The sequence below is a fragment of the Indicator indicator genome, chromosome 7 (assembly GCF_027791375.1).
Source record: "Indicator indicator isolate 239-I01 chromosome 7, UM_Iind_1.1, whole genome shotgun sequence".
In the NCBI taxonomy this organism is placed as follows: domain Eukaryota; kingdom Metazoa; phylum Chordata; class Aves; order Piciformes; family Indicatoridae; genus Indicator; species Indicator indicator.
The window spans coordinates 17,665,054-17,687,099 of record NC_072016.1 but is presented as its reverse complement, the minus strand read 5'-3'; the positions used below and the strand labels follow the sequence as shown (position 1 = coordinate 17,687,099).

The window sequence follows — 22,046 nt, the reverse complement described above, 5'->3', positions numbered from 1 at the left end:
CACTTCAAAGGGGATAACTGTAGCTGTCCTGGATCATACCAAAAAAGGGTCTTGAGCCCAGTTATGTTGCTTCTGGGTGTTGGTGCTCTGGGAAGTACATAACAACAGTACAGTTGTGACAGCTTCTTCTAGCATCCAGATCTGCATCTTAGGAGATTCCCCAGACAGGAAGAGGGTGACAAATGAAGTCTGATATAGTACTAATGGAGCTGCAGGGGAGGAAACTCTTGCATCCACATGAACAGTGCTCTGAAGAGGGTTAAGTAACCTCTGATAGGCAGCCAGCCAGGAATAGGGAGAGGTAGAACTTTTCAAACCAGTGAAAGAGCCAGGGTAATTGTGCCAGTCACCTAGTGGCCTCATTGCCAGGATGTTTAACTTCAGTAACTCTATGAACATCTGTTACTTTTCTAGATCACCTCGTGTTTGAGCAATGGCATACCGGATAAGCAGCCCCTTCCTGAGGCAGATGAGGCAAATACAGTACAGCCAGATCAGGTACGTCCTCTGCGTCTTACCAGTCTGGGAGAGCAGCGGAGGGCAGAACGAGCAGGGAGGTTTAATTCCGAACACAAATTGTTGGGCTCAATGCAGGCACTGCAGAGGGCATTCCATAGTCCTGTCAGACCCACACAGGGTCATGCTAAATGATCATAGCAATCCCTTCTGGCTTTAAAACAAAGCAGTGAATAATGAAGATGGACTCCTGCCTGTTAACACTGCAAGATGGTTTGCTTCACCAGTGCTGATTTCTTCAGTGATAGAATTATCCTCACCCGAGCTTATCTTCATGCTACAGTTCTGTATGTTCTCTGTGAAGCTTCTGCTATGGTATTTCTGTTGCATTTCTTTCATTTTTCACCTCTGTCCTAAGAAAAGTATCCTCACATGATCTTGGGATGTCCATCTTCAGATGCTTTCCAAAGCCTGGTTCACCATGCACTGTAAATTTGCTCCTCTAACCCCCTATCCTCAAATTGGTAATCTTCTTCACAAACATTAAAGACTTGGTGAGATATTCGAGGGGTGGCAATTGTCCTGAATTTCAATAGAGCACCAAGCATGGCTGTGATCCTACCTGGTAGTTAGAGATACCACTTGTTGGGCTTGTCCCTCTTCTGTTCTTAGTTGCTCAAGGGCTGGCAGATGAGTTGATGAATGTTGGCCAGTGATATTCTTGGTGTTGCATGTCTTATACCATCTATCTCCTAAGCTTTTTCAGTAAAAGCACTGCTCTTAGTGCTGCCCTGGTGAAACTGTGATAGAGCAGTGACAGGAAGCATGGTGGGTTTCCAAGACTTATACAAGCATGCTTAACCAGATGGAGAGTAGTCCCATCCCACTTAATAATCCATTAAACTATTTTGGGCAAGATCTGTATGTTCAATGAATTAATTAACCTCTTGCACTCTTTGCACAGCTTTTGATAAATTCCAGCAATGATGTAGCTACTGTTTCCTCCTCTTCATCCTTTTTTGACAACCTCATCCCCCAGAATATGAGCACTTTGGAGATTCCTGTCACAGAAGGTATGTTCCATGAAATGTCTTTCTGCCCTTTTAGGAAAAGAGGAGAGGAGGGAAAACTTAAACCTCCAAAACAAATTAGAGATACCAGGAAGAATCTGGTCCACTCCAGCAGATGGATACTTATAAACACATGACCCCTCCCAGTGTCATGCAACGTATCTCCGCACTGTTCAAGATATACTCTTCAGATAAGAGACCCATTAAAAGTATAGAATAATCTTTTAGGTGATGGAAGACATACTGTCAAGTCAGTGGGGTTTTTTTGAGGTGAAAAGCCTATTTTGAGTTTTCAGATTTTTTTAGCTGGGTTTCCATACATTATTGTTTGTTTTTTTTTTACTGCCTGCTCTTTTAAAATGAGCATCACCAATTCATCTGGATGATGCCTCCCAATTGGTTGACTCTGCTTCTCACCTCTGTAGATACAGATGGACTCATCAGCCAGGCCCTTTTGCTGGGGAATTTTGAGGGTGCAGTGGAGCTGTGCATGCGGGCAGAGCGCTTTGCTGATGCCATCATCTTGGCTATAGCTGGTGGGGAGAACCTCCTAAAGGAGACTCAGAAACGCTACTTTGCAAAGCATAAGACAAAACTGTCTCTGGTAAGTGCCAGTTCTGTGTGCCTACTGAGCAGGGGAAGTTGTGCAATATCTTGGCAGATGTCTGTCTGAATATATGTAGAAATGCTTTGGTAGAAAGTAGAAAGTCAGTAGAAGCTGCATCTCCTCTTGGCTAGGCACTTAACTGTAATTTCTTGGTGGTTGTATGACAGCTTCATATTGTTCACCTAGAATGTCTGTGTGCTGTGTTCCATTTTTGAAAATCAAGTGGCTTCTTCCTCAGCTCTCCATGCTTTGTAACCTGTGGAGCATGCTGCCCCTTTACAGGCCAGCTAGGAAGATGATAGCTTATTGACAAATGAGGAAGCATAACAGGAGTTGGGGTATCCAAACACTATATTGTCATTGATAATGCCAACATACAACTATATTGTCATTATCAAGCAGCTCTGAAGCAGGGTATGTGCTGACTAGATCTTCAGTCTTGCCTAGAGCAGCTCTTTCCATATTCTCTTAAGTGGTTTTTGGGCTTTTAATCTTTCTTTAGAGGCATCAGGTTCCAGTTACTGTTAATATCGGGATGCTGAGATTGGTGGATTTTAATGTACAGTGCGATAGTTGCTGTATAGTGGGAAGTGTGCTTGAAAGTGAGCTATCCCTGTGGGTGCACTTGCTTAAGCAGTAATCTTTGTCTTCAGTGACTAAGAGACCTTCTGCTTCCTTTGCAGCTGCTTTCCTCCATTGTGCAGCAGAACTGGCAAGACATTGTTTGCACATGTGATCTCCAGAGCTGGAAGGAGGCACTGGCCATCTTGCTAACATACTCAAAGCATGAAGACTATGCCCAGCTCTGTGGTATGCAGTGTAATATGTTTTGATACAATCTGTCTTAGGGGAGGGCAATTCTGGACTGCTTACAGAAAGAAGTAGATACTGTTGAAGAAGGAAAGCACTCCTTATTCATTGCAGCTAGCTGGAACATTAAATAAGTTTGAATTGTTGAGTTAGGAGAAGTGACATGCACACTGTAGGTGAGCATCCTAGAGTAGAGTTATATATGCTGATATTTCCTGTAATGTCTACCAATAGTATGGAATAAAACCCCAGTATGATAGGCACTACAATGAGACACTAGGAGCGTTATATTTATTATTTTATTCTGGGGATAATGGGATTTACTTGGCAGTAAAAGGTGAGGTGGCTTCACTCTATCTGAAAGAGATTTACCATTTCAGCACGTTGCCCCCCTTTTTAAACTCAGTAATAGGGGTTAGTGAATGTTTCATGGTTCCAGTAGTTTCATTCATCCTGTTAACAGTCCAACACGCTCAGCAACTGCTTCTTGTGAGAGTCAGAGTTCAGAGAAAATCTAGTGAATGAATCTGATTAAGTTACTCACGTTGCTTAGTTGGGAACTAGCTCCTGGCTGATGGGAACAGCTAAGTGCTGTTGGAGAAATGCCTGCACTTTGTACAAGTAAGATGACACAACTCAAGATGCAAGAAAACATGACATCTTTTACAGACCAGATTGCAGGGGTGCAAAGTGGTGGTGGTGATAGTGAGCTAGGTCCTGCTCACATTTATTGCCTAGCATTTGGTAAATATTGACAGCTACCAGGTTACTAGTTGTTCTTGCTACTGGACACTGCTGTTGCCTGGAGATTCCAACACCTCTTTGGGGAAAAAAAGCATTGGATTTTTTCAGTGAATTATTCTGTCATTTCTAAGGGGTTTTCTTTCATTTATATGTCTGGGCAGACATAAAAATTTACAAATACGTAAAAAATTGCTGCTTTTTTTTTAACCAAGTTGGCTTTGGGATTCTTTAATGATACCTCTTTCTCTCTGTTGACCGAGAACTAGGTGCAAATCCAAAGCTGTCACTGCTTTGAGTCAGAGTAGGGTTGCTGAGATGAACATTGGAGTTTATGACCTCTTCAAAAAGTGACTGTATTAAATGTTGGCTGTGTTTCTTCCTCTCTAGACATGCTGGGTGCCCGCCTGGAGTCAGAGGGAGATGCAGCCCTGTCCAATGATGCCTGCCTTTGCTATATCTCATCAGGCAATGTGGAGAGGTTGGTGGAATGCTGGGTAAAAACCCATGAGACTTCATCACCCCTTGCCCTGCAGGTACAGGTGCTATAATGTTGGTTTGACTCCTCTTTAGGCCAATCTGGTAGCCCTGATCTGTTTATGTTACCCCATCAGAGTATCTGGAGACCTGTTTGTAGTCACCAAGGTATCTCCTTCTAACCTGGATTATGGGCTTGCATCTAAAGGAGACTTGCACTCTTAAATGTTAAGGGTTTGTATGTGTAGAGAGTACTGATGACATTGCAGATGAATCCAGACATGGACAGGAGTTATGGCTTACCTGCCTGTCTTCGTATTCTGATGTCATCTCTGAGCTTTCTTTTAGTCAGGCAAGTTTGTACTGGAAATTGCCTGGAAGTACATTTGCTGCTGTGCTTTCATGTCTAACTGGAATGCTTCAGCTATCTGGCTGTACATTCAGAACAGCCTTTGGCAAAATAAAACAAAGCCTGTGCTGTATTGTTCTCCCTGCAAGTAGCATGATCGTGTATGGGAAGTCACAGCTTGTACCAGAATCTGTGTTGTTACCTGTCTGTTACACTGAAAGCAGTCCTGGCTATTGTGTCCACCAGTTGCTGGAATGAACTAGACAAGACAAGTCTTCCACTCAGGTGTCTGCAGATAATGTTGTCTACTACAGAGTTCCCCAAGTTTTCAACCCCACTAGTGAATAACAGCAACAAAAAGGCAGATTCAGCATTCCTAGTAATGCTAGAAACTGGCCTCCTCCCAGTTACCAGTTATCAGCCAATGATGCATGTATTATTCTAAAGATATAAGTGTTACTTTGATTTCTAGGAGTTGAAAGAGCTTTGAATAGCTAAAAACCTTCTGGTCTGTCAGCACTAGTAGTTTTTCCTAGTGAATTTCTTCTGTTACAGTTACAATCCTTCCTCTTCCAGGCTGACAGCTTCTAAATCGTAGAGTTACAGTAGTAACTTCCTAGTAAACACGATCACAGTTGATTATAATGTCTTTGTGACTTCTGATTTGCTTTTTTCATCTTACCATAAATGTAGCAGTGTAAGGGTATGCTTCATGATTCCTGTTTTTCTCCACAAAGTGCACCTGAGGAAACAGTGATAATACCTGCTGCAGAGTGGAGTAGCTTCTGTTCAGATTAAACCTGATGTCAGCTGAAAGTAGGGAAAGCTCTCTGGTATTGTCTCATCATGGGATGGAACAGTAAAGTAAGTCAGATTCTGAGTGGTCTGTTTCTTCCCTCCCCCTGGCTTATGCAGGATCTCATAGAGAAGGTGATGGTGCTAAGCAGGTCCATTGAGATGCTCCGAGGCACAGCAGGACAAGCACCAGGCCCTGTCTTGGCAGAACGAATCACCCAGTATGCCAGTCTCCTGGCATCCCAAGGGTGCTTGGCAGCTGCAATGAATTACCTACCCAGCAGCTCTAAAGAGGTGAGCTAGAAATGAGTTGCTGTGGGGAGAGCAGTGTATGGGAGGGAAAAATGTATGACATGGGGTTTGACATGCATTGGGACTTAAGGTTTCACCTGAATTATGGTAACATGAGGGGACAGGTGTGGGGTTTTTTCCTAGGACATGGCTTTTGGTCTTTGTTTGATTTTTCTTTGTAGTGCCTTTGATTCAGGGAAAAGCAAGGGAGATACATAAGTGTAAAATAATTCCTGGAGAGCAATACTGGGAAGCGGCTCTCCAAGGAAGCTGCATCTATTCATGAAGCTATCTGGTAGAGGAGGGCAATAGGAAAGTCACCTTCTAGTTTGAGAGAAATCTGCCTAGGGCCCAAATGTGGGTAGAGGCTGGGGAGGGAGAAGTCTGAAGACTGGGAGAAGGATCAGTGTGATTTCTTCTGCGTGGGAGTATGGCAGAAGATATCCCAGACTGCCGCTTACAGTTTGGTTGGGTTTTTTCCTGATGGCTACTGGGGTGGCTACTCAGTGCTTTGGATCAGGGTCAGTTCTGAATGTCTCCTTGGCACCTTTCATCTGAGGCTTTCAAGTTACTTCTCCTAAAGCATAGTTTGTTTCAGCTCCTGATTGAACAGCTCCGAGACCGGCTTTTCCATGCTCAAGGAGAGAATGTGGGTGATCAGCAGCCACCTCCTTTTCCTTACACTCGTGTCAACGTGGGTATTGTTAAACACATATCTGCAGCAGCCACACCTGAAAGATCAGCCCACAAAACAGGGCACAGACATCCAGAGAAGGTAAGATTTAAACTCAGATACTCAGGTGTTCTTGGCTTGGGGAGAGGAAAGAAGGCGTACTAGGTTGTGGAAAGCAGATGAAGCAATATGAGAAGACACAGATTGCTGGTGTTGAGGAACTCATCAGTGATGTCATTCACTGGAGCAATCACAAGCTCTGTGATAATCCAAAGGTGGCATATTTTCACAAAGCCCTGTCCCACATGCAGTCACCGGAGGTGACTGTTACAGGTGTAGTGATCCACTGAGATCTCACTTACTGAGGGAAAATAGGGCTGTAGTTCACTCTCCTATGCCCACCTCACCTTCATATCTCAGTAAAATTAATGTAATATGGATTAATCTCAGTTCTTGCTTAATTCCTTGTCAGGAAAATGTTGAGGAAATTTTTCTTGCACCTTCTTCATTATTGTTCCTTCATTGTATCCTCTGGTTATGCTTCCAGGAAGTCACTGTATGGGAATTGGCTTCTGAAGACTAGTCCTTGTGAGAGCTGGAAAATGCAGTGAAGGGTGGGGTGCTCATCTTCTTGAGCAGGTTATGTGATGGGAAAGGCCTTTGATCCAATCCATCCAGGGCGCTGTGAGCAGCAGCATCTTCTCTTGCTTGAGAAGTGACAGGATAGAAAATGCATCTGTTTGTGTGTTTATGCACATGACTGTGTCAGCCATTTGCAAGTTCTTTGTTTTTTTGATTGCAGCCCAACTATCAGTCATCATTTTCCCCTTCAGCACCTTCTCAGCCTTCAGTGCCTTCCCTCTTCACAACTCAGCCAGTGCCAGCAACATCAATGACACCTCACCAGGTTGCCCCTCCTCAGGCCAGCACAGTTCTACAAACAAGTGTCTATAGAGGACCTCCTTACCCACAATACAACTTGGGCTTGGTTCCAGCAACTGTTTCAGGGCCCGGTAAGCATCACCTAATAGCTGTGTCCATTCTCCAGGTTTTATTAGACTAAAGCCTTGGACATGTATTGCTGCTACTTTCTTCCTCACAGGCCTGTTGTACTTGGCAAAGAACAAGTCAGCAGTGTGAGAGGCTTGTCAGTGCTTGTGACACATTCAGTTCTATCAACAGTTGCCACATGACCACTGGTGTAATGAGCAGGGGTGGAGAAACCACAGCTAACTCTGTGTCAGAGTTTGACTTAAGTAGCCTGGGTTGGGATATGCCTGGCATAGATATTCTAGAGTATGGCTTGGAGAAGGGAAGACTTAACTAGCATGAAGGAGAACATCAGAAGTAGTTTGCACATGAAATAAGAAATGCTGATACAGTCTCTTATTTGTAGCTGTGTCACAGTCTCTGCCATTCGGACCAGCGGGAGTCAGACCTGTTGGTCCTGCTCCCTTCCCCAGCCAACCTGCTCTGCCAGGACAGTCCTTGCCTATGACATCTCCTGGTGTTCCACCACCTGGACCTACCCTCTTCACTCCAGCCACAGTCCCAGCATCTCAGCTTCCTGCAGCTTGTCCTCTCCCTGTGGCAAGCCAGTCTCCTCTAGGTTTCTCTTCAGCACCTTTCAACTGCCCCATGAACATGGGGTATCCTCAGGGAGGGCCTGGAGCTCCATCTACTAAGCCCCTGCCAGCAGTCAGCATTCCTCCTCCTCCCACAGGTAAGTAGTGTTTGTGTGATTTGTGTGTTCAGGACGCTTCTGGATGGGGTTTGCAGTACATAATGGACATGGACCTTCTGAGGTCTTGTCAATCACCATAAAGGCTGGCTGTGGTGCTGAGGCTAACCTTATAGGCACATTGTGTTCAGTCTTACTGTGATGACAGTTTTATTCAACCTATTCAGCTGATGAAACACAGCAGTGATGGCAGTTTTATTCAATCTGTTTAGCTGCTCTATCTCCCTGGTCATGGTTACAAGATTCTCTCTTCAGGTTCCCAGTAGTCATCTACTCCAGAGACATCTGCTCCAGAGGCACCTGTGGCTGAAAGGAGGGTGTTGCTTAGGGAAGGCCTAGTGTAAGCCTTGTTTGCCCCAGTCCTGCTTACACAAGGAGGTACATTTGAAATGCTGGGAGAGCAGGGTGCTCTCTGGATTCCTCTGCGCACTGCTCCAGACCTGAGCCGTTTCCCTCTGGGTCTGTAATTTGAAGCCAGCCTGCAAGTGCTGTCAAGTCCTTGATTGTATGATGAATTAAATGCGAGTGTTGGACCTAGCTGCCAGTGGATGAGCATTCCCTCTTTCTATTTCCCACAACTCCACCACATCTGGTGCTTGTTAATTATTGTTTGCTGTCTCGGGACTGGCCAGGCTATTGAGATTCCTAACAAGGCTGACAATACTTAGATTTTTCAGCAGATGCCATGTGTATTCTGAGAATGAAGGATTTGAGCCTTTCAGGTTTTTTGCCTCCACCTGGAATTCTTTGCTGAGCTGGGTTTAACCAAGGATAGCAAATCCCACAGTGTGAAGCCTGTGGAGGCTATGTGCAAAGGCTCTAAGTGAAGGATGGACAAATTCCTCCTGAAAATCTATCAGGGATAATAGTCCAGGGACATTACTCACTAAGTAAAAGCTGTTGGTGATGATGACTCTTCCACCCTGCCTTGATTTACAGGTTTCTTCCCTTGGCTAGATCCCCACGTGGATCATGCAGGTAGTACCCAGAGAAGCCTCCATATCCGTGGGGGAGACAATGTTGCTGCTTCCAGTGAAATGTGGAGTGTTTGCTCACATTTTACTGTGTGTGCATGTGCGCATGCTCATTGCTGTTTGTTGTTTCCTTGCATGCCTGGGGAGTTACGTAGCTGGGATAGTGGATATAGTGTTCTGGGGACTAGTAAGTGGCAGCTAGGGATGTTTGGAAGTGAAATGAAAGCGCTGTACTCTTACTGATGATTTTGGCTACAGAAAGCAGGAGCTCTAGCTTCTTCCTTCTCTACTTTCATCTAGTCCTAGAGGAATCGGAGCATTCTCAGTCTCTGTCCCTTCAGGCAGTTGCTGGGCCAGCAGGGCAGGGAAGTAGCCCCTTTTCCTTTCTTGGTTCTCTAGGCAGGGAACAGGCCATGGTTGTAACCCCTGTCTAGTGTTCTCCCTGTTAGACTCCCAGAATAATGTATGGCTTGGCTTGTGCTTGTGCTTTCCCCAGGTGGTTTGGAAGAGGTGGGTCCCAGCATAAGCAGTGGTGGAGCAGAGCTTCCAAAGTAGAATTTGGAGGCTGTATTCCAAGGGGAACTAGAAAGCCCTTTTGGCCTTAGTTACAAGGTGAGGTTTGGCTTTAAATCTCAGTCCATCTGCTAGGAAGAATTTGGACTGCAGAGATTTTCTGACTGATGCTCCGTGCTGATTTCTGTCCTTGGGTTTCCCTAATGATGGAGATTAGGTGTCTTCCAGTCTATGTTTTCAGTGGAGTGAGGCTCAATGTCTTAGTGGGCTATCTCTGCACAGACTGCTGCTTGTGCCAAAGACCGTCTGCCAGGCGCAAAAAGATTGTTTAGGGATTCTCAGATTTATTTAGGAAATCCGAGTACTGAATAGCCACTCATCCCACCAAACAAGCTTTGCTGCGTGGAGTGAGTCTCTAGAAAAGGAGTTGTCCCTTCAGCAGAGAAACAAAAGACCCCAAGATGATTCCATGGCAAGGATTTCAAGTACTTCCTCAGGCTGAAGATGCCCTATGAGAATTCACTGCTGAGAAGTTTCCTTCTCCTGGCTGCATTTACCCCCAGTTTTAATGCCCAGATCACAGAATCACAGAATTGTCAGGGTTGGAAGGGACCTCAAAGATCATCCAGTTCCATGGGCACTAGATCCATCCACCTCACACTAGATCAGGTTGCTCAGAGCCCCATCCACCCTGGTGTTAAGAAACTCCAGTGATGGGGCCCCTACCACCTCCCTGGGCAACCTGTTCCGTTATGGCTTCCTTTAAAAAGTGTTTTCTCCCTTGCTGTTATTATTCTGGATTTGATGGGTACTTTTCTTCAGCATGGAAAGGGTCTGTGAGATCACTCAATCTGCCACGCCAAACTTGCTTGCTTTGGAAATCCCTGATCATGACCTGAACAGCTCATGGAACACATTCTCTCTAGTGCAATGAAGAGAGATCTCCACTTCTAGAAGTCCCATGCTTACTGGGGAGCATTGGGAACAAGGGTGAAGGACAGCACCATGTTATTTGGCTGGCAGGGATAATCCCTGACTCCATCCTGTGATGGTCTTGGTGTTTTCTAGGACAAATATCGCTGGAGACTGCTGCCATGGGGAACTCTGTGTGTTGGTGAGAAACCCTCTTTCACAAGTAGCATAGGCAAGAGAGTCAGTTTCATCCCAGCAAAATGCAGCAAGGTCCTGTTGTCTCATGTTTGATGATTAAATGCCTGGCTTAAAGGCTGTAATTTAAATAGCTGTTTCCTGCAAGGATTCAAATTGCTACTGAGTTGGAAGAGTGCCAGGGACTCTAGTCCACAGGCTCGGTGGGGGCCAGCAGAGTTCTAGGGCACAGAATCCCCAAGTTTAGAAATAAGTGCCAACTTAATTAAACTACTGATCCAAACTCATCAGAGAGAGAGTCTTGAAATCATGGGAAAAGGGAGGGCAAAAAGAGGCTGCCAGAATTTTAATAATAAAGGTAATTAAAATAATGAAGCACCTTTTGCATCTTTCCCCTGTGGTTTTTAAAGCTCAGTTCAGGATCAGTGGCTCATTAAGTGTGGCACTGAGCTCCAGCAATTCTGATATTGCCTGTTAGAATTATGCCACTTTCTCACAGATTATTCCTTTCTCATGGGCTTGAGGTTATTAATACTGGGGTGACAAAAGAAGCACTGAGGTACCCTTACAGGACAGAAGCAGCAAAGGTAGTTGGAATTTGACCTTTGCAAAATGTACTGTGGTCACAAGTCTGTTGATGTTGTGTTATCTGATGGATTTTTAACTGCCTAGAGTGAGGTTAGAGCCTGGATACCATAGAATCATCTACTGAGACACCACTCTGCTCCCAGAGCATTTGCTAGTTAAGTCTGTTACCTTCTGTTTGGGAAGCCAGAAAATTTTGCTAAGCTTTTGTTCTGAACATAATTTTAGAAGGAGAAAATTCAACCCACCCTAACTCTTCCCCTGTTCCTCACAGCAATTTACATGTCTGTGGACTGTTATGAGGCACTCTTGCCAGTGTTGGGGGAAGCCCTCTGTCAACCATAACATAGCCTTTGTTAGGGTACCACAGCACTAGATTCGGTGTTTGGAGAATTTGGTTTGGAGAACCAAAGTTCAGGCCTGATGCTGAGGCTGACTTTTGCAGCCCATGCAGAAAGCTTCAGGTAGATACAAAAAAGCTTTCTGTGTAGGAACGGGTGTGTGCCAGTTTAGTCTCATCAGACATCACCTCATGAAGCCTGTGCACATAGTTCTTTGCCAAGAATGTAATTGTGAAAGGGAAAAGGAAGCAAAAGCAGTTCTTTGGGACCATGAGCTGGGCCTGCAGTTCCTTGGTTGAAATGGCCTGAAGGTGCAGTGATGAAGGAATTGGAGCCATAGGCCCTTTTGCTGAGGGAAGTTCCAAACCATGTAAGCAACTGTGAATTGTTGCTGTGGCCACCTTCTCGAAGTCACTTTTGCCTTGTCTCTTCTTCTGGCAGCTCAAGAATCTTGGACTGATCCCTCTACTGTAAGAGGAGGCCCTCAAAAGAAAAAGGTAAGCTTTCAGCTGCCTTATGTGTCAGTTGTCTTTTAGCCAGGGAGGTTCATGCAACAGGCACATTCCTGTAAATGCTCCATGTCACACAACGTTCTCATTCCATTTTGGTCTGTCTCCTTATGCATCATATGCATAGCTAGAACTGGAACCTAAGTCATCTTGACCCTTTGCCATCGAAACTAGCATGCTGTTCTTCAGGGTGGCTGTTTTGTATCACGATTATCATCTGTGGTGCTGCGTCCTCTGTCAGTACTACCCAGGCTGACTACAGGCACTTGTTGCTAGAAATAAAGATCTTATCCCGTTGCCCACACACTTTTGACAGGGTTTGGGGAGATTGCTGTCACTTCACACCTGACAGCTGGGGGCGGTATTTCCCCTCAGCACAGTGAGACCCGCAGTCATTTTCCTCAGATGTTGATACCAACTGTTAGGGCACTTCTGCTGCAAGAAGTTGGGGCAGGTATAGCTGCGAGCTACTGCTGCTCTCTGCCTTGTGATTACACTGGAGGACATGTGAGTTGAGCTCTTCTGCAAAAAATGCTCTCAGTACCCCATTTCTATCACTGCTTTCTATTGGCAGGTGTGACAAGAAGCTTCTTTGGCATCATTCCCACCCCCTACTCCTCTTCTGTAGCTTGGAATAGACTTCTCGCCCTTTTTCTGGCAATGTAGCTGGGAACCTGCTTCAGGCTGTGCTCACTACAACAGGATTAGCCTCTCGTTAAAGCCATCTCCTTTTGATCTAGCCCCGTCGAAGTGAATCTGTCCTGACTCTCTGGCTTAGCAGGGGCACGGTGAAGTGTTTGCAAGAGGATTCTCCCCCCATGTCGTGGGATTTTCCCCAACACTTGCTCTCTTGACACTTTACTGCTACTAATCTCTACATTCAGGACTCGTGCCGTCGCAGAGCCAAGGCAGCTTTCTGAGGACCATTGCTTTCAGGGGCAGCAGATCTGTCTGAACAATTCCAGAGGAGTTTTCTTGCTGATGGTTTGACTGTTCATCTAGGATGCCAGAGGAAGGGCCTCATGCTTTGAGCCAGGGGGCTAAAAGAACAGGGATGTGTTACACATCTCCTTGAGAACTGGGAACTCTGAAAGTTAGAAAGGAATTTGAATTTGACTGTGTAGTGTAACCAGCCTTCCTTCCTTGGACTTGTTTTTCTTGATTTTTTTTTTTAACATGTTTTTTAAATTTGGTTTGTTTCTTTTTGCTGACAGTTGCCTGAGAAATTTACTCCTCTAGCCCCCATCACAGCTCCAGTAATGAGTCCACCATCTGAGCCTCAAGGGATCCATCCTCACCTGTCTAGGTTGCAAGAATCTGGCCAGTCGCCCCCGGGAGCACCCAAGGAAGACAGCCTGCAGGTACCCAGGGACAGTGAGACATTCCCCAGCCAGTCTACTTGTCAACTAAAAAAACAACTCAGCTTTAAAACAACTCAGCTTTTGAGATTCTTATCACTTGGCAGCTACAGAGCTTATGGTGTTCCGTAGCCCTTGTAAGACATCTCTGCCTCAGTATACAGGTACAGCTGGGAGAGAGGGATGGAGGCCAGGCAGACTTATCAGCCTGCTGTAAGCTGGGAATTCATAGAGGCCTGAAGATGTACCACAGTCTGAAGATGAGAATCTAACTCTGTGCTTCCAGATATTCTCTGGGTTTGCAAAGGAGTGAAATTCTTTCTGTTCAGGAGGGGAATCTGCCAGCCTTTCATGCTCCTGTTGCATTCATTCAGCTGCTTCTCTTTCTGTCAGTATCATCAGCTACCCGTGGAGAGGGTTGAGAGGAAGGAGGTGCCCCCTGAGCACCAGGCTCTGAAGGACACATTTGAAGGGTTGGTGCAACGCTGCTCTGCTGTCGCCACTGATCCAGTAAGTCATCCTTTCTCTGATCTTTGGCTTTTTTGCCTTCTTAGATGTTTGACTGGTGTTTCCTTCTTCTGGCTGGGAAAAGAGAGGAAGAGTCTTGTCCCTGTAACCAAGCTAATCTCCATCTGTCTTCTTCCTTTAGGGCTTAGGCTTGCCCATCTCTTGGAAACTGAGATGCATTCTGTAGCATTTATCCACTATGCTTAATTGCCTGTCTGGATCAATGGTTCTGTCCATTCTGTCTCTGACTAAAGAAGAAATGACACAGCTAATTCGTCCTTTTCACTGGCTTGATCTGTAGATAGTTCTTGCATAGGTGGCATTACCAGCTATCATCAGAGCTGAGAAGGAAAGGCTGAGATACCCTGGCTGGAAGACAAAGCCAGATAATCTTTGTATCAAGTCACTGTTAGTTTCTTCACCCTGGTTCCTGGAAGGCGGTTGGCATCCATACTGTGCTGCGTGAATGTGTCAGGGTCAGGCTGCCTCTAAGCAGAAGAGCAGTGTCTGCAGTATTGTGTTTGGTTGCTGAGTCTTCCCAGAGCCAGGGGACACTGTGAAGCCTTCCAGAATACCCCTGGTTAGTGGGTGTGGCAATGAACACTGAGGCCAAACTGCTAGAGTCAAGCAATTTGTATGTAGCAGTAGCCTCAGCATGTTTGCTCTGTGTTTTCTGAGAGTGCAGCATAGCAATTTCTGGGAGATAAGCTAAAAGTTCCTTCTGTGGACAGAAAGCCTGTTGGTTTGGGCTTAAACACTTGACTGACATGGAGGATGAAGAGCTGGATTGGTACAGCACTGCAATGTGCCTGAGCATCTAAGGCTGCCTGTCCCAGCATTGCCCAGAACCAGGCATTTTTATCCACAGTATAATTACCTATGAGTGGATTATCCAAGGTGGAGTTATTGGGATCAGTCCCAGCAGAGCTTCAGTACTCAGGCTCATTCCTTGGTGGTTACCTAGAATAGGAAGGATATTCCCTCTCTCCCTTAAGGAGACTGGGAACAAACTGTGGCTTAGGTCAGACAGGGTGAGGCTGTCTAAATGCTCCATGGGTCAACCAGTGGATGTTCCTTAAGCTTTGGAAGTCATCACTCTGTCGTGTGGTCTGCAAGCACTGGCAGAAGGGAGGAAAGCCTACAGTGGGAGATGGGAAAGAGGGCCAGTCCAGCTTCCTGTCGTGTGGAGAGAATGTGTGCATGTTTGCATGCCCAGTGAGGGCATGGCTGGCTTGTGTCACTGTTCCTGGCTGGCATAGGCTGAGATGCAGCTGAATTGTAAGATGTCGTGGGTAGAACAGAGGAGGGGAAGGACTGAGCAAGAACAACTTGGCTCTGGGAGAGATGGCTTTGAAGCTCAACAGAGTTAGCACTGCCTGTTTCCTTCAGAAAACCCGAAGGAAGCTGGAAGATGCATTGCAGCGGCTGGAGTGTTTGTACGAGAAGCTCCGCGAGCAGGCAGTAAGTAGATGTCACCATTCCTTGTCGTCCAGATGGGTTCCTGATTCCACCTTTGCACTGGGTTGTGGGCCTTGCTGTCTGTCCCAGTGTCACCAACACTGGAAAGGGAAGTGGCAGATGGCTGGATTCAGTGCACCTTGAGTACCTTGATTCCGGCCAACCTTATCTCTTCTTCTTAACCTTGGCCCAGACATAGTGTAAGGAAAAGCTGCATTTGCAGAATGCTCTTACTCTCAGGAGGTATGCTGACATGTAGACAGGTTCCAACTGGGAAAGGACAATTGGGCATAGATGCTAAGTATGAACCTAGTGTTATCTCTGACTTAGAAAACTCTGAAGCTGATACCAGTTGGTAAAGGGTTAGCTATCAAGGGAAGAATACTTTTAACATACACCTTTACCTGGAGTATCTATATTAGGCTTGAACAGAGACAGGATTCTGTGCTAGACAGACCTTTGACCTCCTCAGATACATCAGATATTCAATTAATGCTGAATTGTCATTACTTGGGACCTGCATTCACTGTAACCTAGCCTGGGCATTAGATTAATGTTTGCTGTAGGCTGAGAAATGGAGGGAGGAAGCAGGCTATCTGTTCTGGTGGTGCTTGAATGTGCAGGTGTTGTTTAGATAGGGTGTGGTGAATAGGAGGAAAGGGTGTGGTGGGAGGGGGGGTCTGCATTGTGGTGCTGAGCATACTGACTCATTTCTGCTCCCTCCCCACAGCTCTCTCCAACTATCCTCATGGGTCTTCATGAAATTGCCCGCTGCGTGGAGGCTAGGAACTATCAACAGGGTCTGCTGGTTCACACCCAAGTGGTGAGCAGCAGTAGTTTCAGTGAGGTGTCTGGTTTCATGCCCATCCTGAAAGTCCTCATGACAATTGCTGGCAAGCTGAATGTGTAAAGTGTGGAGCAGCTGTAACAGTGCCCATGAAGAGCTGATGGACTCCCTCACCAGGAATGTGCTGCAGGTTGTGGACTCTTCTGCCTCTGGAGAAATAAGTCTGTGGCAGTCTCTTGAACCGCGCTGGGCCAACGCACCTGGCCCCATCCACTCTCCAGACAGCCCACTGGTGCCTGGAACTCCTGGAGATTTTTCTCTCATGTTTCTTACTGGCCTGAGGCTGCTTCCCAGCCCAGGGATCTCAATTTCAGGCTGCACAGAGATCTTCTCTCTTCCCTGTATCCCCAGCAGAAAGGGGAAACTCCTTCTCTCCCAGGCTGGTGTTCTTGTTTTTTCTAGGAGACAAACAGGGTGGCACTTGCAGTGCCACCAGGCAGAAGAGACTCAGGCCCTATTCCCTACTGCAATGCAAACTGCCAGAATGATAACTGGGCTCCCTTGGTAGCTGTGGTATCCCTGCTCTGTTGGGCTGCAGTTGAGGATCTGTCCTCTGGTTCTTCCTTTCTGTTCATTCTCATCTTAACTCACCTTCTCACCCCTCTGCACTCATATCCCTCTACAACTAGGGCTAACTATCCCAGGCTGGCTTTGGTTCTCTCACTCTTCATCACCCAGCCCTCTTGTTTCACAGTCAACTTCTCTGTTTATCCTATATTCACTTCTCTTTCATGTCTTTTCTCCCATAAGCTGTAGGCTTGAGCCCTTTTATGTTTCAGGATCAGGGCTGATTCCCCTTCCAGCTCCTAGGACTTTCACATTCAGGAATGCTAGCAGGTTTGACTGCTCTGTGTGAGGCTCCCCACAGCCGATCGCATTCTGGGTTTGGGATAAAAGCTACCCCCTCTGGCTCCTGGCCTTTTTCATTTCCTTTATGTTAGCACAGTTGACCTTTTGCCCACTAGTGTCATCTGAAGGCTTTCCACATTCAGCTTTTCATAAAGTCTAGGGGCTTTAACAGAAACAGAGATTGCTCAGTTTCCATAAAGAATCCCCTCAAGCTACTCTGACCAGTCCAGACATGAGCAGGAGACAGCTCTTTGCTCCTAGTGCATTAATTCTTCCTACAGTAACACATAGAAAGGTAGTTCTCAAAGACCCCTTGGCACTGTGGTGGTAAGAATATGCTGCAAGAGGTGATGCTGCCAGGTTGAGGATATGGCTGTGCTGAGGCTTTTCATTACTGTGGCGTTTTCTCTGGGGTAAAATAGGTGAATGAAGTATATCTGTCCTGAAGAAGTCTGGGAAGGCAGATGGGATTTTAGGACACATCTGTGCATGTGTCTCTCCCCTCTCTTCCTCTGTGTTTGCCTTCCTCTCATGCTAACAAGGCAGAGTGATCCTTGGGCTCTGTCTGGGAGCAAGACTTCTTTCCAGCTTTTGGCTGCAGACAGGCCCTGCTTCCCATGCTTGCTGCTTGAGTGATAATGCCATCGTGAGCCTCTGGTTCAGTGACTCTCATGGATCAGCCTGTTCTACCATGAGACATAGGAGAGAGGAGAATCAGCGAAGGGAGGGAGAGGACATGTCTCATTCCCCCCTTCCAGGTCAAAGTGCCTCCTTGTTGCTGCTGTGTTGTTTCTATTGCTGCGGTTTGATGCACTGAGAAATAAAAGCTGTGTTTTGTGGTGCTGCTAGCTTTTTTCTGTTGGCTTGTCACCTCTGGCTACAGAGGACTTCCATCAATCTGCAGGGCCACCCACTGAGAGCTGAGTTGTTAGCTTTGGTGAGGCAGGCAATTGAGAGCAGGGTGGGACAAACCCAATTCTGGACTCTGCTGGTATGGGCAGCAACTGTCCTGTTGTGGTAAGGCCTCAGGCTTTACCCACTAGAAGACTGCAGGGTCAGAGAACTGATCTTTTCCAGATACCCTGCCTCAGTTTTGACTGTTCTTCTGCATCAAATGCAAGAAGGTCCCTAGGATGGCTGAGGTTCTCATGGGGAATCACAGCAGTGTTAGTAATTTTACACTTGATGTTGGGAGCTGGAAGTAAGTCAGCAAGCCCTTGGTGAAATCTTCTGGTGGAAATTATCATTACACCCCTGAAGCTTTGCCACTTAAACTAGGATGAGGATCTGACCTGTGTGGAAATCAGATTCATACCTTGAATTGTTAGTTCTTACTATTAGTTATTAACTTCTGAATCTGTTAGCTGATTTCATTTGAGCTGTTAAGGAGGTAAGAAGGCTGAGGTGAAATGTGGGTACTGAAATAAAGTTAGGAAGGAAGCAAAACAACTTCTGCAAAAAGCCTGATGTAATCCCAAAAAATGTTTGGTTCACTTTTGCTGTCAGCTGACTAGCTAGTATGTATATATACAGGCCAGCCAGTCAGCACACATGAAACTCTGAAATACACAGGACTGTGTTACCTGGCACAGGGTTGAGGAACTTGGGAGTAAGTAAAGTTTGTGAAAGATTGTTTGAATGGGGAAGATTTGAAGGATCGTTGCTGGGAAGGAGCCAGGGTTTATGAGAGCTCTGGGATGTTACAAGCACAGCATACACTTTCATGGAAAACCAGCCCTTGCTAGTTCTGATGCTGGCAGAGGCAAACACCAAGCAGGACGGTCTTGCAGAGCATTTGCAGCTCAGTGTGGAGTCAGTTAGCAACCAGTCTGGCCTTTCAGCTGTCCATCATCATGGAGAAATGCAAACTGATTTTCAAAGGCAGCAATTGTACAGGTACAGAAAGGGTCATAACACAAGTGGGCAGGTAAGCCCCAGAGGCATATATTTGCTCAGTGAGTATATAAGGAAAGTCTTGGCTTTCTGAGAGAATTTAATAAACCTGGTATTTCTTAGATTCTACCTTTCTGGATCCAGTTACAGATCCAGTGCAGTGCAGCCTCTTTCATTAACTCAGACTTGTACCACTGAGAAATAGGCATGGATTTTCCATGTATTTCTCAGATGCATTTTGACCTTAGTTCCCTTCAGCACACACAGCTCCCACTACCCATGGGCTTGTGCAGAGACTGACTGTTTATCCTGCCTTTGCTATGAGTCCTTCCTGCTTGTCCTGTTGCTCTGTTGTCCCACTGTTGCTCAGTTTTGCTTCAAGTTTACCACAGTAAGCACCATCCCTAAAAACTCTTGATAGGCAGGGGGAAGTGAGGTGACCCACTTGATGGTCTTTGAGAGGCTTGTGGTGGAAGGCCTACCTCTGGGGCCCCGGTGCGATGTGTGTGTGTGTACGTAGGTATATATGTGTCCATACAGCCCCACTAGAAAGTGTTTCTCCATTTATAGCACTATGTCTGCTGGCTGCTAACAGCATCTGGTCTATGGACAGTGGCTCCTCAGCATTACCTCCTCCTATGTGAGCACATGCTGCCACAGCATCTCTGCACCACTGGACAGAGAAAACATTTTCTGTTGGGTGAAAAGGTCTCTGGGTTGACAAAGAGTTTGGGGAGCTGTTGTAGGAAAGGATCTCTGGGCAGAGGGAATAGAGCTCTAATCCTGTTGCAGATAACATCATGTCTGCAGGCTAGGTTTGTGTGTGTTTGGGGGAGCTGGAGGGGCAGAGATTGTTAGGCAGTATTTGTTTGTAAAGCCACTTGCTCTGAAGATAATGCTTGCACTAACTTCTATTGAAGGAGCAGTGTGAGTCCCCACAAAGTCCTTTCCCAAAGTGTCTTTGAAGCCAAGAACCCATTGAAAGGAAGAAAGGCCAAGAGAGGGGATTAGTTTGTTCAGCAGCTGTGAATTTCAGTGGGAGGCTGATGAACTCCAAAGTCTTTGTTGAGATTTTTTTTGTAAGGAGCCCTGCTGGAGGGAGAGACCCACACAGGGGCCGTGGCCTTAGACAAGAAGGAATCCGAAGCGGCAGGGAGCTGTAAACGGGCCACAAGGACTTTTCCCAAACACTTTTCGGAAAAGGTGTTGTGAAGAGAGCGGAGGGGGATTAGCATGTGAAATGACACTTTCCATTGACTCCACAGAGGGGAGGGGAAAAGGGCTGGCTGGCTGATTTATTAACATTTTGTTCCCTTCTCTATTCTGCTCCCTCTGCAGCCCCCTCCCCTTGCTCCCCTCCTCCCTGAGCCCTCTAAAGAGATTTGGATTGGAAAAGGGAGCGGGGGGCTGCCTGTTTGTGTGTCATCTGGGTGAAGGTGACCACCTGGGAAGCTGAATGTAAATATTTCTCCTCTGAGGAATGTGCCTTCATTAAACCGAAATGAATACATGGAAGCATCCAATCCTGCCGCACAATGGCAGCAGCGCCTTTACCGCCAAGGGCTCCTTGCGCCAGGGAGGGGGACCCCTCCGCCCTGACCTGCTGCTGAGGTCAGCACATTTTGCAGCTGTGGTGTCGCCATTTTCTACCAGTGAAAGAAGCATGTCGTGGGGGGTTCATGCTTGTAATACTCTGCATGTCCCCTTCAACAGGTGTGGTTATGCCCAGAGGGCACATCCTGGGCTGTGCCATGGCCTTCACAGGGCAACCATGTGGGGCAGTAGGGGAGGGATGTGGTAGCTCAGCCTGCCATGTGCTGAGGATGGGGAAGGAAATGGGAAACAGCTTCCACATCATCTTTTCTTATGTCTCCAGCTGGCTGTGGAATCAGGGCCACAAGAGGGCCAAGAGGGTAGAAGCTGTCCTCTTTGCTTGCAGTGGTTCTCAAGCCAGTCTGTGCTGAAGCTTTCCTTGCTGGGTGAGAGGCCCTTGCCACCTTTTTGCCCAAGGACGTGTTCCCAGGGATCCCATCCCAGGGATGTTGAGCGACTGCTGACAGAGATGCAAGGGAGACCAAGGGCAGGATCACTGTATTAATAACTATTTTTGCACAAACAGCTGGTGGCTTGTGTGTGAAGTGGAAGTGCTTTGGGTTTCCCTGAAAATGGACCAAGATGGTTGGGTTTTCTTACGCTTTTAGAAGAGCCAGATTAGTGCTTGACAGAAACACTCTTACTCTGGTGAGACCTCAGCTTCCCCCAGGTCCAAATGCTCACCCTCAACAAAGTAGTCCTAGGATCAAGGGGGGTGTATTTGGTTACTAAGAGACACATAGAGACTGTGGAGTATCTTCAATGTATCATCTCTGAAGTGGGCAGTTGAGTCTCTGTCAGCTTCCCTCCCACCCTCATTTCTCCTGGCAGCTGCATTGCAGGTGGATGCAACCTCAAGAAAACTCTGAGAGCAGGACCTTTCACCTTCTTGTAGGTACCAAGGTTGTGCTGCATGGAGGTAATTGGTCAGCCCTTATGCTTAAAAGATGGGTCAGCGTCTGTGTTTTAGTCTCCAGAACTGTAACTACAAGCAATTGGATGAAAAAAAAAACACCCAGCTACTTAGATACAACAACATTTTGCAAGCACTTGGCTACTGATTTATTGCATTGGCTATTGGTTTACAAATATTGGCTACAAGACAGGTCTAATGGTCAGTAACTTAGTTCTGCTGGCTTCTCATCCAGCTAAAGGACACTTCAAACAGCAAAGTACACAATAACCTCACAGCTCAGGGGAGATCACTGTGATGGTGCAGTGAGCTTCCCCCAGGTCCTGCAGCTGATGGCTTCTTTCCTGTCTACCCCAACTGCAGTAAGGGAACAGATGCATCAACCCAATCTTCCTGCTGCTTGCTTAGCCTATAGAATATATACAATAAGCAGTAGAGGAAAATCTTATGTATACATCACAGTAACTGTGCAATAAATTAAACTTCAAAGTGCTTCACTTTCCTATTTACAATACCATTAAATAGTAACTGACATTATTTTCTCAGACTAGGAGGAAGTATGTAATTAGTTAGCTGACAGGTTAAGAGT

The 22,046-nt window shown here is 46.3% G+C and overlaps 1 protein-coding gene across 1 annotated transcript in view; it reads left to right on the top strand.

Annotated features, from left to right (window-relative positions):
• The window catches only part of SEC31B (SEC31 homolog B, COPII coat complex component), a 28,481-nt gene extending 12,209 nt beyond the window's left edge, over window positions 1–16,272 (top strand). The window contains exons 12-26 of the mRNA XM_054382242.1: window positions 415–498; window positions 1,421–1,529; window positions 1,952–2,130; window positions 2,817–2,943; window positions 4,075–4,220; window positions 5,426–5,599; window positions 6,195–6,371; window positions 7,072–7,282; window positions 7,666–7,992; window positions 8,950–8,988; window positions 11,972–12,027; window positions 13,254–13,400; window positions 13,791–13,907; window positions 15,294–15,365; window positions 16,093–16,272. Coding sequence (XP_054238217.1) covers window positions 415–498; window positions 1,421–1,529; window positions 1,952–2,130; window positions 2,817–2,943; window positions 4,075–4,220; window positions 5,426–5,599; window positions 6,195–6,371; window positions 7,072–7,282; window positions 7,666–7,992; window positions 8,950–8,988; window positions 11,972–12,027; window positions 13,254–13,400; window positions 13,791–13,907; window positions 15,294–15,365; window positions 16,093–16,272 — 2,145 coding nt within the window. The remainder of the gene's footprint in view (window positions 1–414; window positions 499–1,420; window positions 1,530–1,951; window positions 2,131–2,816; window positions 2,944–4,074; window positions 4,221–5,425; window positions 5,600–6,194; window positions 6,372–7,071; window positions 7,283–7,665; window positions 7,993–8,949; window positions 8,989–11,971; window positions 12,028–13,253; window positions 13,401–13,790; window positions 13,908–15,293; window positions 15,366–16,092) is intronic.
• Window positions 16,273–22,046: the final 5,774 nt, after the last annotated feature.